The following is a 23,613-nucleotide window of genomic DNA, read 5'->3' as shown; positions in this document are numbered from 1 at the left end:
ATTATTGAGATATGGTTTGTTCTTCCAGCCATATTTATTTATTAATGTTATTAAACCTGATTTGTTTTCCTCTTTGATTACTTTCCCCCCTTTACTGTCCTACCTCCCACTGTTGGTTTTCAATGTTATTTTCCATTTCCTCTTCCTGTAATGTTTTGCCAAGGATTTTTTGAAGAGATGGTTTTCTAGCTGCGAATTCTTTTAACTTTTGTTTATCGTGGAAGGTTTTAATTTCATCTTCCATCCTGAAGCTTAATTTCGCCGGATATACGATTCTTGGTTGGAACCCATTTTCTTTCAGTGTTTGAAATATATTATTCCAGGATCTTCTAGCTTTCAGAGTCTGTGTTGAAAGATCAGCTGTTATCCTGATTGGTTTACCCCTAAATGTAATCTGCTTCCTTTCTCTTGTAGCTTTTAAAATTCTCTCCTTATTCTGTATGTTGGGCATCTTCATTATAATGTGTCTAGGTGTGGATCTCTTATGATTTTGCACATTCGGCGTCCTGTAGGCTTCTAGGATTTGGGATTCTGTTTCATTCTTCAAGTCTGGGAAGTTTTCTCGTATTATTTCATTGAATAGATTGTTTATTCCTTTGGTTTGGAACTCTGTGCCTTCCTGTATCCCAATGACTCTTAAGTTTGGTCTTTTAATGTTATCCCATATTTCATGGATGTTCTGCTCATGGTTTCTTAGCAGACTTGCTGAGCTGTCTATGTTCTTTTCAAGTTGAAATACTTTGTCTTCATTGTCTGATGTTCTATCTTCTAAGTGATCTACTCTGCTGGTAGTATTGTCAATTGAGGTTTTAAGTTGGTTTATTGCTTCCTGCATTTCTAGGATTTCTATTTGTTTTTTATTACCTCTATCTCCCTGTGAAATTGATCTTTTACTTCCTGGATTTGTTTATGTAGTTTCTTGTCAAAGTGATCTTTCATTGTCTGATTTTGCTGTCTCATGTCTTCCTTAAGACTCCAGATCATCTGAAGCATGTATATCCTGAACTCTTTATCTGACATTCCATCTGTTGCAGCTATTACCTCTTCTAAAGTTGAGTTGACCTGCATTGCTTGTGGTCCTTTCCTTGTCTTTTCATACTGCTCGCGTTTCTTTCTGCTTGGTGAAACTGTTGTGTTTTTGAAATTTTCCCCCTATTTATTTATATTGCTCTTGTATAGTTGGGAGATCTCCCTTGCAGGGCGGGTAGTGGCTGTGCTCCTCCTCTAATTAGGGTGATCTATCTACCACGCTGGTTGGTCGCATGTCTGCCCACCCTGCGGGCGCGGGTGGCAGCTCTGCTCTGCCCCCACTCCAATTGTGGTGACGTAACTACCATGCCCTCGGGTCATTGGTCCTGATCCGGATGTGGGCGGCAGCTCTGCTCCGCCCCTACTCCAATTGGTGTGACGTGTCTACCACGCTGGTCGGCCTCTAAGCCTGTTCCGCTGGTGGGTCGCAGTTCTGCCTACCTTGCGGGCTCGGGCGGCAGTTCTGCTCAGCCCCCACTCCCAGTGGGGGTACCTGACTGCCTCTCCAACGGGTCACTGGGCCTTTTCCGGACATAGGCGGCAGCTCTGCTCCACCCCCACTCCAACCAATGTGACGTGACTGCCTCGGTGCTACTTGTCCACCACACTGGCAGGCTGCCGGGCCTGTCCTGCCAGTGGGTCGCAGGTCTGCCTACCTGGCAGGCTCAGACGGCGGCTCTGCACAGCCCCCACTCCAAATGGGGTGACTTGGCTACCGCGCCGTCGGGTCGCTGGTCCTGTTCCAGGCGTGGGCGGCTACTCTCCTCGGCCCCAGCTGCAGTTGGGGTGTTGTGATACCACGCCGGTGGGTCACTTGGCCTGCTCTGGGCGCAGGCGGCAGCTCCACTCTGCCCCCCAGGCCCCCACAGCACCCAGCAGGACCCGGACCGAGAAGCAGTCCCCGCAGGTTCCCCATCCCTGGGCCAAAGCAGCTTCGGGAGCCAGAACCCGGCCTCTCCAATCCCGGCCACGCTCCACTAGGAGCAGGCTCCACAGAGCGACCCCCGCGGGTTCCCCAGCCCCAGGCCAAAGCAGCCCTGGAAGCCGGAGCCCGGCCGCTCCAAACTCTCCCAGCTCGGTGCATGCTCCGCTAGGGGCAGGCTCAAAGACGCAGTCCCCGCGGGCTCCCCAGCCTCGGGCCAAAACTGTTCTGAGAGTCAGAGCCCAGCCACCCCTCAGCGCACGTTCCACTTGGAGCTGGCCTCAGCACGCAGTCCCCGCAGGTTCCCCAGCCCTGGGCCAAAGCAGCCCGGGGAACCAGAATCCGGCCGCTCAAAGCCCGGCGCACGCCTTGCCAGGAGCGAGCCCCGAGGAGTATTCTCCTCAGGTTCTCCAGCCCTGAGCCTGAGCGATCTGTCTGCGAGACACAGGCAAACACCAGCCTGAAATCACCTGTTCCGTAGTTGAATGAGCTGAGATCAGTAGAAAACAGGGATGATTACATCAGCTCTCCAAGATGGCGGCTGCTGTCCTCCTCCATGGTCCGACCAGTGTCGAGAATCGAACTTGACCGCTTCTCTCCTCTGTCTCAAAGCCGGAACTCAGCACTAAGCACGGCCATTGCACCGCTGGCAGGAGCCCCCAGAATCCGCATCGCTGTACTCCTGCTCCAGTACCTCGCCGCTACCCAGCATGCGCCGCAGACTCCATCCGCGGGGCGGTCCACTGACCAGGCTCTGCTACCCTCCGTGCAGAGAAATCGCCCGCGACCGAGCCCCCGCAGCCGAACCCCGCGTGATGGAAATCCGTCCTCTAGATTCTGGAGCACCTCAATTTCACTGGAAATTCCCAACAAGGTAGCCTTCAGCCGTTTCACCTCGTCTTTCTCCCGCACAGTGACGCGGCGCACTGGGGTGATGCATTCCCATTGCCGCCATCTTCCCTTCTAGACCAAATTCTTAACAGAAGAATCAATTTTAAAAAATCTAATTGGAAGTATGTAGGTCTTTTTGGTTTTCTTTAAATTCATTTAGTTTTATTATGCTGAAATTGGAGAATAGACTCTAATGTCTGCTACAGAGAAAAGCATAGAGGTTTTCTTGACACTGCTATTGTAGAGGGTGAATTTAAAGCTACAATTATGCCATAACTTGACCTAAGGTATTTCAAACACTCTTATGAGCTTCTGTTTGCTATACAATAGGGGAAATCACTCCTATTGATTTAACAGGATTGCTATGACCCTTCAGTAAGATAATGTATATAAAAGTACTTTTTAATTGGTAAAGCAGTGTGTAATTCCTAGTTTAATTTCTTTAATGAAAAATCTGAGAAACAGCTGATTTTGGATGTAGTTTTCTCATTAAAAAAAGAATTACGGTCTTAGTTCAAACAAGTATATGATAGCATAGCATAAAGGAACTTCTACCTAGAAAGTAGTACAAATTAAGGATTAATTGCCAGCAACTATACCAGTTACTAATTTATAAAAACTATGATAGTTTTCTGCACTGCTTACTTCTAGTAAATGGCAACAATCCTAAAAGAGGTAGTATATTTTATTGTATGACATGTTTTCAAAAGAGTCTTTCCACAAAAGAATAAGATGAAAATAATTTCATTAATAGTTGTATATCTAATATAAAGCAATCTGTAAAATATTAGTAGGTTTAATCAAAATATTTACATGTAACATGTTAAATAACAAAGCATTATTCATATTTAAAAAGGGTAGGTGTACTAATGCTTTTAGTAATTTGATGACAGTGAGCATTCAAAGGGTATATGCTATGAGGACAACTGTATGTAATGAAGAAGAAGGGTTTATATATACCATGCAGGATATAAAATCTTCCTAGTGGAAAATGAGAAGAAAAAAGGCTGAAGGTCTCAAAAAGCACTCTCATTAAATACTTTTGTTTGAGGCAAACCAGTTCCATTAAGCACCTTTGGAAAAACAGTGTTATACCATTTAGGTAATGACTGATAGACATATAAATAGCCTCATTTAAATACTCATTATAATTTTCTTCAACATTTCTTTGGCATCCAAATAGTGAAATTTGTAAAGACGTGTTCTATCTCAAAGATCTAAAATGTGTAAAAACAGTAATCTCTAAAACACACATTTTATTCAATTTTAAAGATAAGGAATTTCATTTATATGTCCCCAATATTTTTCAAGAAAGCAGCAACAATTTTTGGTTACTTAAGTTTAAAAATATTTAAGTGGTATCAAGTGATATTATTCAATGGCCTATTAATGTTGAGAGAATCTGTGAGAAAATATTTTGAGACATTTATAATCAAATTGGCAGCCCATTTATTTCTCTACTTTCAAAAGAAAAGACCACCAAAGTAGTTTACAATAGAGTGGGTAGAGTAATTTTAAAAAGAAAAGAAGAAAAAAAACCTGATAACCAATCACACTCCTAAAATTTAAGGGCAACAATTGTAGAGGAATCAAAGAAGGGTAAATCCACAAGGAGGTCTTTCTAAGGAGAAAAGGGAAACAGCTAAGTACTAAGAGGTCACAAGGTACATTAAACACATAAAAAGCCCCCACTCATTAAATTTAAAGATGTGGTCCTGCAAGAGCAGTTTTTCTTACTAAAAGGCATACCATTTGTAGGATTTGTTTTAATTCAAAAAGATTTACAATATAACTTTGTTTTCTGAAGTTTTTTTCCTGTTCTTTAATTTCATTCTATAATGAGTGTTACCAAAATGGTAACTAAATAAACATAAAAATTAAGATGTATTATTTAAATCCTAAACAGAAATCTGAGAATTTTAGGCTTATTTTAATTTCATTAACTTGTTTTGAAAGAAATGTACTATTATCTGTGTTAACTTGTAGATAAAATAAATTTATCACACTTTTTACCAGTTTTACCTTTAATTATACTGGTTCTTATTGCACTATCATTCACTTGGAACAATTGTAATTAGCAGCAGCCATGACAGTATATCCCAACTATCCAACTCACCTCCTCAGTGTACATCAAACTCTCATGCCCACTAACTATAATAGCTATTCATATGAGCACTGTGGAATTAAAAAACAAAACAAAAATCATAATTCTCATAGAACTTATTTTTTTTTACAGAAAAACAAGGTATTAAATTTTGAGAGTAGCCTGAAATAACAGGAAAGTCAGAAATGTAATGAGAAACATTTAATAGTGAAAAGAAACCAATATAAAACATGGATTTTATTTAGACTGTTTCTTTAGTTAGATGTGAGAATTGGGGAAAGTATTTAAATTTTGAAAACCCCAACTCCCTACCTGTAAAACAAAGGTTTTGAACTTGATCATCTCCAAAGTCTCTCTTAGCAATAAAATTCTATGGTTCCAAGAGCAATTAGGCCAGAAAAAGAAATAAAAGAGATATCCAAGTTGGAAAGAAAGAAGTAAACTTATCTCTGTTTACAGATGATTTGATCTTATATGTAGAAAACCATAAGAATTCTGGAAAAAAACTTAAAAACTTATACATGAATTCAGCAAAGTACAAGAAAATAAAATCAACACACAAAAATCACTTGTATTTCTACGCACTACCAATGAACAAATTGAAAGGGAAATTAAGAAAACAATTCCATTTACAATAGCAACAAAAAGTATACAATACTTAGGAATTAACTTAACCAAGCAGATGAAAGAATTTTACAATGAAAGATACAATGAAAGAAATGAAATAAGTCACAAATAAATAGAAACACATTCATATTCATGGATTGGAAGACTTAATATTGTTAAGATGTCAATACTACTTTAAAACAAGTAAAATAAGCCAGTCATAAAAAGACAAGTAATGATCCTGCTTATATGAAGTATCTAGAGTAGTAAAAATCACATATATACAAAGTAGAATGGTAATTGCCAGGGACTGGGGGTGGGATGGGAATGGGTTGTTGAATGTGTATAGATTTTCTGTTTTACCAGATGAAAAGAATTATGAAGCTGGAGGATGATGATTGTAGGCACAACAATATGAATGTATTTAATTAAAATGATTGAGGATGAAGTTTACATTACATGTATTTTAACCATACTGGAAAAACTGGAAAAATAATTCTATGCTCCTATAAAAATAAAATGTTGAGAAAAAAACCCTAGAAATATATAAAATGAATAAGTAACAGAGATGGGTGTATGTGTCTATGTCTTTAGCATTCATCCTTCCTATTTCTTTTCCCCGTCTTCCTGACTTCTAGGATTCACTGCTCAGTATGAGCAGATAGGGGCTCTCCAAGCTTGGTTTTCTTGCTAAAACCTGGTTCTTTCATTTAAAAAATAGAGAGAGAGAGAGAGAGAGAGAGAGAGAGAGAGAGAGAGAATATGAATGAATATGAATATATATGCAAAGAGACCAATACATATATACCTACAGACATACACACACACACACACACACACACACACACACACAACTGGGGATTAAACTGAATGTAGGATCTACATTCCTAGTTCTTTTTAAAATTTTTCTGTTTTGATTTTGTGATAGGGCCTTGCTAAGTTGCTGAGGTTGGCCTCAAATTTGTGATCCTGTCTCAGCCTCCTGAATCCCTAGGATTTTAGGTGTGTACCACCATGCCTGTCTTCTTCATTCAAATAGTTCATAAAATCCTATATATTCAATTCTTGAAGAATACACAAACCACTAACTGCAGATCTAACCTACCTAAATCTGCTGCCTAAACTTAAAACCACATCTTTTTTTATCTCTATATAGCTAACATACTTTGCCCCAAATATGATATAAATTTACTCAAGTTAATAAAAGATGTTTTAGTTTATTATAAAATGTTTGTCAAGAAATTTGTCAGAAAAACAAAACATTGAGAGGAAACAAAACAGGAAACAAATTTCCATAAATGTATTCATTAAAAAGTTTAAAAAATATTACATAATAGTCCAATGAAAAAGCAACATGAGTTACACGTAAATTTTTTATACTTCAGTACTAATGATTTTGATGCATTATTGTGACTAGAAGAGCCTCTGTTTCCAAATCTGCATATAGATGTAGAAAACATTATATACTTTTATATGAGTGGTTGTTTATAAAGTCATAAATTTGAAAAAATTCAAAAGCATTGTGAGCAAAGAAAAGAGGAATGTTTAGGTAATTCAATGTTATATATATAGTGTGAAATGAAGAAAATATTTTTAATCTAGAAAAAACATAGTAAATACACAAAACTGATCCTCACTAAACTGATCATATGTTAAAAAATTATGATGAACATTTTGGATTACCTGGAAGTTATTACTGTAAAATATTTTTTGGATGGAAACATTTAAACTGTACTATTTTCTCAAGATTCTGTTTAAAATTGTGCAGGCATCTAAAGGACCCAACATTGTATCTGTAAAGTTACTTCAACCTACTATAAATAAATTATGTTAACCTGATAGAGAGCAAAGATTTAAAAGCCAAATTTATAATCTGCAAATTGCCATATTCAAATTGGTGGTAAGCACATGAGGTTTGAGAGACAAAAAATAATATTTTACTAACAGATAAGAATTTACAATATCCTTCAAACCTGGAGAAAGCATAATCAATCTGACATTGGATCATAGCCAAAAGGTGGACATAATAAAGTCTGAAGCCTGTATCTTTCATTTCCAACAAACTTATATGATTTACTAACAAATTGTGCTTGGGATGCTATGTGCAGCCCCATAACACAGGAAGAGGGTGATACCTGCCACCTAAAGACACTTAAAACATCCAAAATGCATTTTCTTTTCTTTTCTTTTTTTTTTGGAGGGGGGGTTCTAGGGATTGAATGTCTCACTCATGCTGGCAAAGAGTTCTACCATTAAACTCTATCCACAGCTCTTTTCATTTTTTAAACAGTCTCCCTAAATTGTAATCCTCCTGCCTCAGCCTCTGAATTAGCTAGCATTAAAGGCATGAGCCACCATACCTGGCCGAAATAAATTTCTAAGACAAACCTCTCCCAATACAAAGGCTGTCAGTGATCAACATTCTCTCTATATTTATTCCTAGCCCCTTCCTGATCCCTTACGACCTTAAAAGCCATCTTTGCTCATGTTTATTTTGAGCCAATTTCAACCATACAAAAAGGGGAGTGGGTAAGAAACACACAATCTCCTGTAGGTATATGCTCTGCTTATGTAGACCCTAAACACAAAGATCCTCTCACACATATCATCTCTCAAAGTACTCCAAGAAAAATATAAAGTATGCCTCTTTAGATAATTAGTATGAAAAAAGATAAAAACTTTTTCCAAGAGAGATAATATTAGTACAACTTTGTTTATTTCTTTACAATCTGAAATTTTCCTTGTCAGACTGCATTTCTCTTGGACACATTTTTTTGCTCAGTTATTCTTATCTATTAATTCCTGAAAGTTACCAGCCAGGGTATCTATGTTAGGCAGTCTCTAAAAGGGCACCCAGTGATCCCTGTCTTAGGGATTCATGTACTTGTGTAATCCCTTCCCTCTCCATTTTGGGTCCTTAATGGCTCACTTTCAACAAATCAAAATGGCAATAGTGACCGGAATCACTTCTAAGATTAGGTTATAAAAGACCACAACCTTCTGTTTTGGATGCTCTCTCTATTGTTTACCCTGGGGGAAGCCAGCTGCCACATTATGTAAGGCAGCCTTTTGAAGACAGTCATGAAGTGGGGAACTTAGATTTGCCAAGATCCACATAAATGCACTTGAAAGTGGAGTCTTCTTCACCTCAGAGGAGCCTTCAGATGAGATCATAACCCTTAATTACAGCTTGATGGAACCTCATAAAACAACCTGAGCCAGAGGCTCTCTGTTAAGCTGTGCCCTAATCCCTGAGGCACAGAAACTGAGATAACAGATGTTTGTTGTTTTAAGCTGGGGTAAATAAGGGTCATAGTTTGTTACTCAGCAATAGATAACAAAGTACCTCATCAAACAAATTGTCAGGTTAACTAGACAAAAATGAAATTTTATGAATCAACCTGAAAAATATTACAAAACCTGTTTATTCTTCATCCTGAAACCTGACATATTTGTAAGTCATTTTTATGGAGGGGTGATCTCTTATCTTAGAAATATAGTTACCACACTCCAAACATTAAAAGAAGAGGAAGAAATGCTGAGATGGAAAACAAATTGGCTTCACTTGCAATAAAAGGTCATGATTAATTAACCCAGGGAGAAACACCTAGAATCCTTAAAAATAAAAACTATAGTTGTAAAACAAGTAGACTCAATTATTAGACACACAGAACCTAAAATAAAACCAAAAAAAAGTCAAATGACAGAGAATTGGAATTCTTTCATGTAATTTTGTCTAATTAATAATATTTATTATGCATCATGTGAGAGATTAGAGCCCAGTTACAACGAAACAAAAAAAGACGAATTAAAACCTTAACAAAATTTGCTTGTTGTAACGTCAACTACAATTGCATTCATAAAAGAACCAAAAAATGTGGTAAGGCACCCAATAACACATAAAAGCAACACTTGGGCTTAAATAAAGTAACCCTTGCTGTTTCTCAGTTTTATTTCGAAACGAGGCTGGGTCACCAACTGGGGTCCCAAGCTGACCTATACCCCAATGGCCTAGAAACAGAAGGAACGCCCATTCCCGCCTTATGGCACTGATTCTTCACTTTAATAAGCCACCACTGCTGTCACTCAAGATACATTACACTGTCATTGGTCGTAAACTCTTACAGATCGGCCAATTTCTGCCAACTGGCAAGCACTGGCTGTCTTTATTTCCGTGAAGAAAAGTGAGGATAAACAGGCAAAAGAGATAAATAGATATAAAATATCTAGGCTGATGCTAGTACCTGAGCGACCTGCGATCTCCACCGCCGCCGCGACGAATCGGCCTCTGGGCGGGGGCTTTAAGCCAAAATGAAAATGGCTCAGCCAGGAACTGATGCCCAGGCCATGGAGAAGTGTGTCCAAACTTTACTAGTTCACGCCGGTGAAGACGACGGTGCCGAGAGTATCAGAAACAGCCCTACACCCGTGTGAACTCGGAGCACCTCAAGTTGCAGAAGCCAGAGCTGCCGACTGTCCCAGTTTTGACGTTTCCTATTGTTGCCGGAAGTGACGTTCGGGTTCTGACCCTTAAAGAAGAAGTATTTTAATTCCCATTGTTTATGATTCGCTACAGATTCCTTGTTTCTTGCTTCTTAGTCCGAGCTATTCTGACCTTTTAAATTATACCGATTAATAATGTGCAAATTAATATCGCACTGGCCGTTGAGGACGCCTTCTGCAGAGTCAAGTTACCTCAGAGTCTGGACGAACGGGCCATGGAATCTGCAGCGAGGAATCCTAGAGCGCCAAGGAGCCCGCCGCTTTGAAGATCTTGCCGCGGTGCGCGGCGGGCTCGAACTTGTTCTTCCAACACAAACGGTTGGCGCGAGAAGCGCGCTGGGGCTCCAGCTCTGGCCTTGAGGGAGTACCTGCTGGAGACTAGTTCCGGTGATGGGCTCCGCTTACAGATGCCTTTTCTCCCCTTCTTGTCCTGCTGGGCTAGAGGTCTTCTTTGCTCGGGGGCTGCCGGGTGAGCTCGAGGGAGCCTGCGGGGCTGCGCACTAGTTTGGACAGAGGTCGCCTCTCTCTGCTTTCCTCACTGAGACCCCGGTTGGAGGCGAAAGAGCAGGTCTGTCTCTTCACCCTTTTAACTTAAATTACGGAAGGGCAATCCCGAATGTACCTTGCCTGTATACCCGCCTGGTGTATGCTTTTAATAGCGACGAGGTAGAAAATATCGTAGTTGCTTACTCAGATTTAGGCTGTGGCTAAGGATAGAGAAGTTACAGTCTTGAGATCAGGGTAAGGGATGGATTCCTAGTGGATACTCTGAGCTGAGGATGCCTCGGGCTCCTCTAAAATACTGATGGGAAGGAAGAGTTGAAAGTAATTGGTTTTTCCTTGCTTGCGTTTTCCAGGTGTTTAAAATATTTCTCCATCTTAAGAATTACAGATTTTCCTCTCACCATAAAAAGAACTGTCTTGAATTTTAATTCTTTTTTTTATATTCTGTAATTGGGGTGTCTTAGAATATTTTTCCATAATTATTCGCAAACCTTTACACAGTTATTCCCTTTCCCCCCAGTTTCCTCAATGCTTTCCTTTCCTCAAACTTTTCTCCATATCACTTAGAACAGTATTTCCTTAATATCTTTTGTGGAAATTTTCAAAAATTTAATTTTTTCTCATCTTTATTCCTCTGTTTTTGACGCATGGTTTTTAGATAATATAAATCGTTGGATCTATGCCACAAACTCTTTAACCATCCGCACTAATTTATACAATTTAGTTGTCTGATTCTAACAAAGATCACTTTTGAGTCCTGTGACAATCCCATTGGGAGGCATCATTTTAATGATCTTAAACTGCTAGGTGATTGAGCTACATTAAAAATCTTAAATATTTTACTTAATAGTATATTTTACTTAATAGTGTATTTTACTTAATAGTATATATTGTTTTATGCCTTTCTCATCAATTCACTCGGACAGATTTGACTTGTAGACAGAACTCTACGGGAAGCTAGCCAGCAATATTGAGTGAGACCTTAATGACTGGATCTGTGCTACAAGCTGAGTATTGCCTCCTTTGAATTTTCTTTGACAAGGGTAATCAGGTGAAAATGTTAATCACATTTTTTAAAGTAAAAAATTAATTTTCATTTCCAAAAGTACTCTGTTAAAATATGCATAAGTAATAGATTAGCTTCTTTTAATATCTTAATTTTAGTGTTTTCTCCCCCCCCCCTTTTTTTTAGCAAAGCCCTTCATGGAAATGTACAGCAGGAGCTGTAAATTTTTTCTGTAATACTCAAATTTTTAAAATTTCTTCATTTTTACTATTCTGTCTTATCACTTATCTCCTTCACCTACAGATCCAAGCTGTACTTGTATCTTACTCTTCTTCAAAATATGTATTCTACTGGTACTGAAGAGGATGTGTTCCAGGGACATACTTTGTTGTCAGAAATTCCATTACCAGAGGTAGAAATAATGTAAGAGACATGGAAATGTGTTTCAGAACTTCAGAAAAAGGAAAGATACCACAAAATTGCATGTACTGGGATGATGAGATACACATTTGGAGGGACTAAACGAAATCTGTGGGAGAGATACCTTTTACATTAAAGTTAGAGAATGTCTTTCAATAAGAAAGTACCTGAGAAGAATTTTACGAAGTTAGATAGGTCTGGAACCTGAAAAAGTTTCAGACATATGAAATTGTTCAGTGGCAGAATCCAAGAATTTTTTTTTGACAGTTACAACCAGATTAATTTCCATTTCATTTTTTCTCAGCTAAGTAAAGGCTGATCTTGGGAAAACTGTTTCCATATGTCCATCTACACCCATGCCTCCTATAAGATGTTAGCTAAAGTTTACCTTCTTGACCAGTATTTTGTATAATTTGATTTTGAGATTGGTTATTTCCCATTTGACTATAACCCAAAATCCCTTTGCCTATAAATGTTAATTTGTTTAGGTGGTATAAATGAGTGGCTGAAAATAGTGACTGAAGTGATCATGGAAGAATGGTAAAGAACCTATTCTTCACCATGGTGATAAAAGAGAACAGGCTACAAATAGGACAGTAATTTTCCTCAAGAGAGGGAATAGTTGCTCTACCCTGGAGAAATGGCTACAGAAATGGGTGGCAAGGGTCTTAACATAGAAAGCTTACTAAATTTAGGATTTTGCAAATTGGTAGCCTTAATACCTCTTTATGTATAGATTCAGACAAGATGTGTAAGGGAATGATTTATATTCTGATTGCTACTGAAATACAGACTAGGGGGGAAAAGATCACACCAACTACTTCACCCAATTTATGAATTATTCTGTTTTGTTTTGTTTTTAATGTCAATGACTTCATTTTAAAGGAGCTTCATTCGCAGAAGATTCATTAATCAAGGTATTGTTATGTATTATTTTCCTTTTATGAAGTGTCAATGAATAGTCGTAGATATTTTTAAATATGTTTTTGAATTTTGCCTTATTGATTAAATTTGTGATTCAAAACCTGTTTATCTCCATCATGCAAAAGTTCTTAACAAATTATCTATGTGTTTATTTTATGAACCTCCTTTGGAAACAACCTCCTTTGGGAATTTTGTAGTCCATTCAGTAAAATGAGTCATTTAGAAATAAGTTTCATGGTATTAATTTGGGAGAGGGGATTTTTTTAAAATGATCTTTTATAAAAAATCTCAAAGATCATGCATGTTTGTATGTTTGGGTGTTTCTGTTATGTACAGTTTTCAGAGTCACTTCTCTTTCATAGATCCCTATGTACATCAGCTTTAGAAGATATCAATAAATTTTACAAAGTAATTGTACTGATTTACTTTTTTCACATCATTGTGTTAAGAGTTTCACATGTACTACTGAGTCATATTTTGGATTTACTTCATAATTTCCTAAGGATTAATGAGATCTTTTTACATGTTAGGTCTTATAGTTTTTGCTGTGATCTCTTGCCCATTTTTCTATTGAGCATCTTTTTTTTCTCCCCTTATTGTTTTGTAGATTTTTTTACATGTTCTACATAAGATTATTTTTGTTGGTTATATGTATTGCCAGCATCATCGTCCATTCAATGACCTTTCAGTGTATCTTTTGATGAACAGAAGTTACTAATTTTAATGTGGTTCATTTTATCAGTCATAAGACATCTTTCTCTTCCTGAGATCCTGAAGTTATTCTCCTCTGTGATCTTCACAAAGCCTGGTTGTTTGGCCTTTGTATATTGTTCATTATAAGATTTTCTTTATTTCCTTCAAGTTTGGATTATATTGATTGTATTTTATTGAAGTTAGATCTTCAATAAACACTTTGTGAAGGTTGTAATATAGATTTCAAGATTTATGTGGATATTTAGTTGATGTATTACCATTGGAAAAGAATATAGTTTTTTCACTGCTACTCACTATTGTCACTACTATCAATATATATGCTGGTTTTGGACTTGGTTTTGTGTCATTGTTCTGTTTGTACATCTTTTCATGAATTCCAAATTTAATTTCATAAAACATTTTCATAATGAATGATTTAAGTCTTCCAATTTTGATCTTCAAGATTTCTTAGTTATCCTTTAGCTTTTGCATTTCTGTATAAATTTTAGTCAGTTTCTCAATTTCCACCCTCAAAAACCTGTTTTGTGTGTGTGTGTGTGTGTGTGTGTGTGTGTGTGTGTTTGTTTAGTGGTAGTAGGAAAGGATTGTTTTAGTCAGATTTTTTGCTTTTGTGACTAAAGGATCTGACCAGAACAATTTTAGGAGGAAAAGTTTATTTGAGGGCTCACGGTTTCAGAGGTCTTAGTCCATAGAAGGCTGGCTCTATTCCTTTGGGCTTCAGGTGAGGCTGAACATCATGGTAGAAGAGTGTGGCAAAGGAAGGCAACTCACATGGCAATCAGAAAGCAGAGAGAGACTCCCCTTGCCAGATAAAAATATATACCCCATAGCCAAGACCCCAATGAATCACTTCTTCCAGCCACACCCCACCTGCCTCCAGTTACCACTCAGTTAATTCCATTAGGGATTAATTCACTGATTAGGTTAAGGCTATGGCCCAATCATTTCTCTTCCAAAGCTTATATTGTCTCGCATGTGAACTTTTGGGGAACACCACATCTGAACATTAACAGGGATGCATTGAATTTATGTATCAATAATCTATTGAGTCAATCTTTGATCAAAATGTTGCCTCTTCTCTAGATCTTCTTCAATGCATGTCAATAAAGTTTTATAGTTTTGTTTTGTGATCTTATCCATCTTTTCCAGATTTATTCATGTTTGATATTTATTGAGGCTATAGTGAATTATTGATAGATGTCATTTAAAAACATTTTCTATTATTTGAGGGATACAGAGACATGCAATTGAGTTTTGTGTATTGGCCCAGTATTCAGCAAACTTGCTAAATTTACTTATTATTTCTTTTGGATTTTTTCACATACAGTTTATTCAGTGTGATGTCAAACAATAATGACATTTTTATTTCTTACTTTTTAATATTTTTTCCTTCTTATATTTTTGTACTATCTAGGAGTTCCAGTTTAATGTTGAAAAAAAGTGATGACAGTAAATATGCTTGCCTCTACCCAATCTAGGAAGAAAACTTGGTATTTCATCATTGAATACGATGTTTGTAATAGATCTCCCCCCACCTCACCCCACCTCTTTTTTTTTTTTTTTTTTTTTTTTTGTACTGGAGATTGAACTCAGTTGTGCTCTACCACTAAGCTACATCCTCAGACCTTTTTTATTTTTTGACACAGGATCTCACCAAGTTGCTAAGGGTCTTGCTAAAATTATGAGACTTGCCATCCTCCTGCCTCAGCCACCCAGGTCACTAGGATTACAAACATGAATCACAGCACCCAGCTGCAGTAGATTTTTTTTTTTTTTTTTTTTGGTAGATATCCTTAATCAAATGCAGGCAATTCCCCTCAATTACTAATGTTCTAATAATTATAAATAAATGTTGGATATTTTCATATACCTATTGTTCATTATAAGATTTTATTTATTTCTTTCTTGTTTGGGTTATATTGATTGTATTTTGTCTTGTACTTGAGTTATAATTCAATAGTTACGAATTGTGGTGCTCCAGTTGTTTCAGTTTGTAACCATTAGGAACTCTTTGTTGGCTCCTATGTCCCTTTGACATAACCCTTCAAAATTTTCTTTGTAGAGTGTTTTTGTATTTCCTGAAAACTACATAATGCTTCAGTTCATCTTCTGTATTTCCTACCCCAGTCCTAGAATTGAATGTTTCTTCAAGGAGCCCTGATTTCTTGTATTGTAGACATCAAGATCTAGATGCTAGTTTGCCATAGGATTGCTATGCTTGTTGCTGAAGGATGTTACTTTCAGAAACTTTCACTTGACAGAGAAACAAAATATATGTGTATATATTGAGCACTACACAGGTTAAATATCTCTTATCCAAAATGTTTGAGGATCATAGTGTTTTAAATTTTGGAGTTTTTCAGATTTTGGAGTATTTGCATAGGGTATTGATCAAGCATTTCTAATAAAAAAATCTGTGATTTGAAATGCTGAGAATCTGAAACTTTTTGCATATAGACATGATGATCAAAAAGCTTCAGGTTTGGGGAGTGTTTTGGATTTGGGGTTTTGGCTTAAGATTGTTCCAGGTGTGTGCACATATCAATAAATCTTTCTATTTGAAATGATTGGTATCAATATTACGGTAAACATGTTGATACTGATGTTTCTAACTATAATCAGTTAACACATAGAGCTAATTCTAGTGTACTCCACTTACCTGTAAAATTCCTCTTAAACCTGGTTCCCATTATGCAATCATCAATATACCTAATTTTAAACTTCAATATATCTCTTTAAGAGTATCAGAATTTTTATCTCATATGCATGTAGGCAAAAACTTTATAAACCAGAGTGCAGTGTTTATGTGTTGTTGTTTTTGCCTTTAATCTCACAGACTCCATTCACTTTCACCCATCCCCTTTAATGCAGTTGTTTCATACATTGGTAATGTAATTCGATTACCCTTTCACAGTCTACACTCGATCCTGTGCAGTTTCCTAAATTATTTTTAAAATTTTTGCATCCATTAGCATTCACTCTTTGGACTGCAGAATTTCATGGATCTTGATGAAGGCATAATGTCATTTATCTATCTATAAGATATCACAACGAGTAGATTATCTCTCTAAATTAATACCCTATATTTCACCTATATATCTTACTCTTCTCCCTCTGAATCTTTGGCAACTATTGACTTTTGTGTTTTTTTATTGTCTCTATAGTTTTACTATTTACAGAATGTCTTCTCTTTGAAATTGTCTAGTAGCCTTTTTGGACTTGCTTTTGCTTAGAAATATGAATTAAGATCTATCTATGTCCTTTTGTAGCTTGAAAAGTCATTTCTTTTTATTATTAAATAATATTCCATTATGTGGATGTACATTACTGTAATACACCTCAGGTTGTCTTGGTTGCTTTCACTTTTGAGTGATTATGAATAGAACTGTTGTACACAATGATTATGTAGGATTTTATTCATACATAAATTTTTGTTAGGTTAGTGGATAAATGAGTACTATAATTGCTGAATGTGTGGTAAGACTATGATTAGTTGTGTAAGAAACTGCCAAACCATCTCCCAAAATGGCTATACTACTTTGAATTCTCACTAGCAATAGAGTTTTGTCTCTTCATATCCTCAAATACATTTGGTTATCAATAGGCTTATTTTTGTTGTTTTTTGTTTTTGGATTCTAGCAATTCTAATAGGTGTGCAGTAGTATCTTGTTATGGTTTGGATATGAAATGTCCTCCAAAAGTTCCTGGATTAATGCAGGAATAGTCAGAGTTGAAATGATTAGATTATAAGAGCTGTGACCAAATCAATCCATTCTAGTTTGAATGGACTAACAGAATGGTAACTCTAGGGAGTGGAGGTCACTAGAAGAAGTAGGTCATTGGGGCGTGTCCTAGAAGGGTTTGTCTTCCTTGTAACCCATTCCCCCTTCTCTTTCTGCCTCCTGGTTGCCATGAAGTGAATAGCTTTCCTCTGCCAGAACCTTTGACCATGATGTTCTGCCTCAACTTGGGAGCCCAGAGCAATGAGGTCTGTCAACCATGGACTGACATTTCTGAAATCCTGAGCCTCAAATAAATTTTTCCTCCTCTAAGTTGTTCTTCTCAGGTATTTTGGTCATAGCAGAGAAAAGCTGATTAACACATATCTCATTGTTTTATTTTTAAATTTGCAATTACCTGATGATATGTTGAGCATCTATTTAAATATTTTATAAAAATTTTTAAAGTTTATTTATTGGTGCATGTGAATTATACAGAATAGTGAGTTTTCTTGTATCCTATTTGTACATGCATATAACACATAATTTGACCAGTATTACTCTCTAGTAATTTCCCTACCTTTGTCCCTTCCTCTAATGGTTTGTTTCTACTTTCATGACATTCTTTTTTTTTTTTTTTTAATTTCCCCTCTAGCTTTTATATACAAGAGAAAGTATATGATACTTGTCTTTCTGTGTCTGGTTTATTTTGCTTAACACGATGTCCTCCAGTTCTCATTTTCCTGCAAATAAAATAATTAATTTCATTCTTTATTACTGAGTAAAACTCCATTTTGTGTGTGTGTGTGTGTGTGTGTGTGTGTGTGTATACATACTTTATTTTCTTTATCCATTCATCTGTTGACAGACATCTAGGTCAGTTTCAATTTGGCTGTTGTGAATTGTGCTGTAATAAACATGAGTATGCAGGTATCCCTAAGCATACTGATTTTAATTCTTCTGGGCACAGGTATTACTGTTTCATATTATTTTGCTTTGTTTTTCTGAGCTTGGGGTTGAATCCAGACCCTCTTACATACAGGGCAAGTCCCCAGCCCTGACTTAAATTATCTTGGATAAATACTGAGGAGCAGTATTGCTGAATCATATGATAGTTCTATTTTTAGTTTTTTGAGCAATCTCCATACTGATTTCCATAGTAGCTGTACTAATTTACATTCCAGACTATGTAAGAATTCCTTTTCCCCAGCATCCTCACCAGCATTTATTGTTCACATTCTTGATGATTGTTGCCATTCTGACTGTGATGAGATAGAATCTCAGTATAGTTTTGATTTGCACTTCCCTGATGGCTAAACATGTTGAACATATTATAATATAATTGTTATATAATGGTTTTTATTTATTCCTTTGAGAAGTGTATGTTAGTTCATTTGTCCATTTATTTAATTTTTTAGTCTTTTTTAGTTCTTTATGTTTTTGGATATTAATCATCTTTCAGTAGAATAACTGGCAAAGATTTTCACCCATTGCAGGCTGTGTGTCTTTATGCTGATTTTTCCTTTGTTGTACAGAAGCTTTTAAATTTGATGACATCCCATTTATTGATTCTTACTTTTATTTCCTGAGCTCTAGGAGTCTTATTTAGGAAGTTGTTTCCTGTACTTCCTATTGAATTATTTCTCTTGTTTTCTTTTCTAACAGTTATAAACCTTCTGGTGTTATACCATTTTGAGTTGACTTTTATGCAGGGCGAGAATATCTTATATGCTTGTATGCCACCTGTATTTCTCTTTGGTGAATTCTCTGTTCAGATCTTTTGCCCAGTTTTTAATTGAGTTGTTGGCTTTATGCTCTTCAATTTGAGTTCTTTGGATATTTTGGAAACAAGTCTTTACCCAATATGTGTTTTGTAACACCATGACCTCTTTTTGTTCTCTTAACAATATCTTCCATAGAATAGAAGTTTTAATTTTAATGAAACTTAGCTTACCAATTTTTGGTTTTATGGATTATAAATTGATATTATCTAGAAACTCATTGCTAAACTCAAGGTCATATCAGTTTTCTACTATATTTCCTCTTAAAGTTTTATACTTTTACATTATACATTAAGATCCATGATCCTTCTAAACTAAATTTTGTAAAACATATAAGGTCTGTAGAGAGATTCCTTTTGATTCTCTTCATATGTAATATATTTATTTTTCTTTGGATGTTTTTAGAACTACTGCTTTTCTCTTATGAGATACATCACACTGATATATCTTGGCATGAGTTTTATTTCACTTATGTTGATCACTCAATGACTCTTTCAGTCTAGAAAATAATGACATTTAGGTCTAAGAGGTGTTTTTGTATTATTTCACACCTTCTTCCCTCAGTGTCTCTGATGACTTTCTGGAATTTCCATTCATTAGATGTCAGACCTTTTGGGTTGATCCCCTGGTTTTCTTATACTTTTCCATGTTTGTATCTTTTCATCCTTTGTATAATATATTTATTTTTTCAAACTTATCTTCTAATTTTTATTGAAATTTTTATTTTTACTATTATTTTAAATTGTTTTTGATTTTTAGTTAAATTTCATTATAGTGTAAAAGCAGACATTGTATGATTTCTATTCTTTTAAGTTTGCTACAGTGTTTTATGGTCTATTATGAGTCTACTTTAGTGAATGTTCCATGTGTTCTTATGAATGTGTGTTCTGCAATTGTTGGGTGAAGTCGTTTTTAGATATCTGTTATATCCAGTTAATTGATGGTGTCCTAAGTCCTTACTCATCTTCTGTCTGCTAGATCTGGATATTTATTATAGAAGGGTGTCAGAAGTCTCCAGTTAAAATAGTGAATTTATCTGTTTCTCCTTGCAGTTCTCACATATTTTGATGTTCTTTTGTCAGGTGTATATATGTAAGGATTATTATATTTTCTTGGAGTTTGATTTTATCATTATGTAATGTCCCTCTTTATCACTGATACCTTTTCATATTGTAAAATATGCTGTGTCTGAACTTAACATAGTTATTCGCCCTTTTTTGATGAGTCTTACCATGTTTTTTTTTTCTCTATCCATTTGCTTTTAATCTATATGTGTCTCTTTTAAAATGGTCTTCTTTTTGTCTAGCATATAGTTGGATCTTGTTTTTTTTTAATTCACTCTGACAATCTCTGACTCATTTTTAAATTATGATAAACTTTTTCATTCTTTTTAAGCCTTCTATTCAGTTTTTTAAAATATTTTTTAGTTGTAGTTGGACACAATACATTTATTTATTTTTATGTGGTGCTGAGGATCGAACCTAGTGCCCTTCATTTGCTAAGAGAGCACTACACCATTGAGCCACAACCCCAACCCCTCCCCCCAATTCAGTTTTAATATTCTTTCTAACCTTATTGAGAATATGGATGGCCCCTAGCTTACAATGAAAGGTCCAACTTAAATTTTTCAACTTTACAGTGTGTTTAATGAGAATAATAAATGCATTTTCTTTCTTTTCCTTTTTTTCTTTCTTTCTTTCATTTTCAGTGCTGAGAATTGCACTGAAAATCAAAGTCCTACGACCGTAGACACACTAGGCAAGTACTCTATCACTAAGCTATATCCCAGCCTGCATTTTTGACTTATCACTCTTTTCAACTTACAGTAGGTTTATAGGGATGTAACCCCACATCATAAGTCTGTGTTATACTTTTCATTTTAAAATTTTCTTTTATTTTCTGCATTAATTCTGTATCTACCACATTTAAAAATTTATTTCATATTGATTTCTGCCTACATGCTGAAGGCTTTCTTCTAATAGTTATTGATCTTTGGGTATATATTCAGTTTTAAACATGAATCTCTACAAAGGGGTGCTTGACTAGGGCCTATGGATGGTATAGTTTTGCTGTAGGTTTATCAGTTGTGATCCTGGCCATTTTAGTAGATATATCCCTCAAATGTCAGCAATGTTAAGATATTTTTCTCTAGGTTTATCTACTTTCTCTAGAGTAGAACTTGCCAGTTTGCTGTCATCAAGGATATATTTAGCTAATATCTATGTTGAAGCTGAGGTGTAGGAATAAATTGTACTATTTGATTTTTTTCTTTAATCTTTCTTCCTTCTAGCATTTGTTCTATATTTTTGCCTTGCCTGATGTTTCCCAGTTTGGTATCTCTTTGTTTCATTTTCCTCAGAATGTAAATTTATTTTCTTTTTCCAGAAAAGGAGAGAAGTAGTTACCTAGCCAAACAAGTTATTGGAGGTGTAAGACCAGAGGGGATAGGAAAAGTAAACATCTAGGGTTTAGACACACCTTATATGGACTTTCAAATAATTTTTCTTATACTTCATTCTCTTGGCCTTAGTTGTGTACCTTTCAGAAGTATCTGGTGCCCCTTATTTGTGAACCTATGTAGTTTCTATTGTTTCCTAAATTGCTCTTTCTCTGCTCTGCTAGGTTGGCTGTCACTCATCCATCTGCTTTCCATTTTCCATAATTTTGTTGATTATTATTTTATCACATTAAATCTCCTCCAGTTGTCTTTATCCTGGAGGGTATATATAATTTTTAGTTATTTACTTTCATCTTAGTGGTGTTTAGAAAATGGAAATGAAGCTATATTCTTTTAATCTGTCTTATGTAGGTGGACCTTGAACTTATTTATTTATTTATTTAATGGATTTTGTTCATCTATATTTATTTGTAAAGAAAGCATCTGATTGGCAACTGTGTGAGGTCAGAGCCTTAGAAATAATGACTATGTCTTTGACAAATTTCTGTGTCTTCATTTTTTACTGATTGCATCATGTAAATCTTATGTGTAAGTATCTAAAATAGTCACTGATAGAGGCCATTTTAACTTGCTGTGTCTTTCCAAATTCTACTTTATTGTTCAAAGCAAAAATATTTGGGAGAATGTCATATGAAATCCGTTGTAAGAACATGAACATAAAGCAAACTTTTTTGCAAGGGAAAGATAATGGGTGGTAGGAAAGAAGCTCACTATACATTCTAGAATTTATAGTAGATACTAGTAGATACAAGTTAGTAAGTACTTGACAGGTAGGAAAGATAATAGCAGAAATAGAGCTGGGATAAAATCAACATAGCAAGTACCCATGAGAGAGATGAACAAGGAAGAGTAGAGAAATTTCAAAACGTAACTGACTTAACCACTCTTTCTTGGATTTTTATTTTTATGTGATAAATTAGATTATTTCAAGAGTTGGAGCTGAATCTAATGTTAAATAATGGCAACAGGTGACTTAAAAAGAAGCTTACGGAACCTAGAACAAGTGCTTCGCTTGCTAAATTATCCTGAAGACGTGGACTGTGTAGGGTAAGTTATAATATCAAACTTATTTGTATTATTTTGCTAATAATTTAGAGGGAATACCTAAATAAAAACAAAGATTTTATCCTATTTAAATTTCCTTTGAAATATTTAAAATATTTGAGAAAGGACATTTTAGAAGTTTGTATATAAGTACTGATTAGTGAGAAATTCCAACCCAAGAGAATTAAGATACTATTTTATATAAGTGCATTATACACTAGTATAAAGTATTATTTCTCTGTAACTTTTAAATTTATAGAAATATGACAAACTGATTTTATTAGTTATAATCTACTACTCATTCAGTTGAATCATATTTCTTATTTTTTAATATATTCAAAATAAGCAGAGAGATTGCTGCTTTTTTTGTAGAATATAACAACATACATTCTCCTTTATAAATGCCCATCTGATGTGATAATCATTATATTTTTTTTATATTTAATTCATCTGTTTTTTCATAGCACATATTCTTACCTATCATCATTGGTTGATTGATTGATTCTACCACACGGCCTGCGCAGTGGTTTCATTAATGAGGTTCTAGGCATAAAGTTAGTTAGAAGAGATCGAAATAAAACACACAGACCAGTTACCTTATTTATATTGCTAGGTCCGAGACGGCTCACCTCTCTGGTTCCCACCTCTAGCCGCCCAGCAGGGCAGCGAGGATTACTCAGGGCTAGCAGGAGAGAGAGAGAGTGAACATGCCGGGGAGTAGCCTTTTATTGGGGAACAAGAGATTCAGGGGAGAATTCCATCCAATGAAGGTTGAGGGGGGCTGCACTCCAAGGTCAGGGTCAGTGATTGGGTCCCCGGGGTCAGTGGTCAGGTACACCCCCACACGGATGGGCTCTCTCATCAGGAAAGGGTCGGGAAAGCTTCGACAGAGCCAAAGCGCCTCAGGCCCTTAACGGGAGTCACCCAATCACGTGTTAGAATGGCTTCCCACAATTGATTAAATATTTCTCCCAGTAGAATGGAAGCT

The 23,613-nt window shown here is 36.0% G+C and overlaps 2 protein-coding genes across 8 annotated transcripts in view; one reads left to right on the top strand and one right to left on the bottom strand.

Moving 5' to 3' along the window:
- Window positions 1-10,048, bottom strand: part of FBXO8 (F-box protein 8) — a 61,677-nt gene extending 51,629 nt beyond the window's left edge. Inside the window, exon 1 of the mRNA XM_081269224.1 lies at window positions 9,797-10,048. The gene's annotated coding sequence lies outside the window, so the exon portion shown is untranslated. The remainder of the gene's footprint in view (window positions 1-9,796) is intronic.
- A 151-nt stretch (window positions 10,049-10,199) lies between these two features.
- Window positions 10,200-23,613, top strand: part of CEP44 (centrosomal protein 44) — a 36,548-nt gene continuing 23,134 nt past the window's right edge. For 4 of the 7 annotated variants that reach the window (XR_014019129.1, XM_081269222.1, XM_081269221.1 and 1 more), the window contains exons 1-2: window positions 10,200-10,623; window positions 22,502-22,628. Coding sequence is in view for 6 of the 7 variants with exons in the window: in XM_081269222.1 (XP_081125348.1) it covers window positions 22,540-22,628 (89 nt within the window). In the remaining variant the exon portion in view is untranslated. Of the gene's footprint in view, window positions 10,624-11,868; window positions 11,989-12,870; window positions 12,903-22,501; window positions 22,629-23,613 lie in introns of all 7 variants that reach the window. The other 3 variants (XM_081269219.1, XM_081269218.1, XM_081269220.1) reach the window with 3 other exon arrangements.

This window comes from Spermophilus citellus (assembly GCF_964194105.1).
Source record: "Spermophilus citellus genome assembly, chromosome: 16".
Lineage (NCBI taxonomy): Eukaryota > Metazoa > Chordata > Mammalia > Rodentia > Sciuridae > Spermophilus > Spermophilus citellus.
The sequence above is the reverse complement of the archived record's forward strand: the minus strand, read 5'-3'. Positions and strand labels throughout refer to the sequence as shown.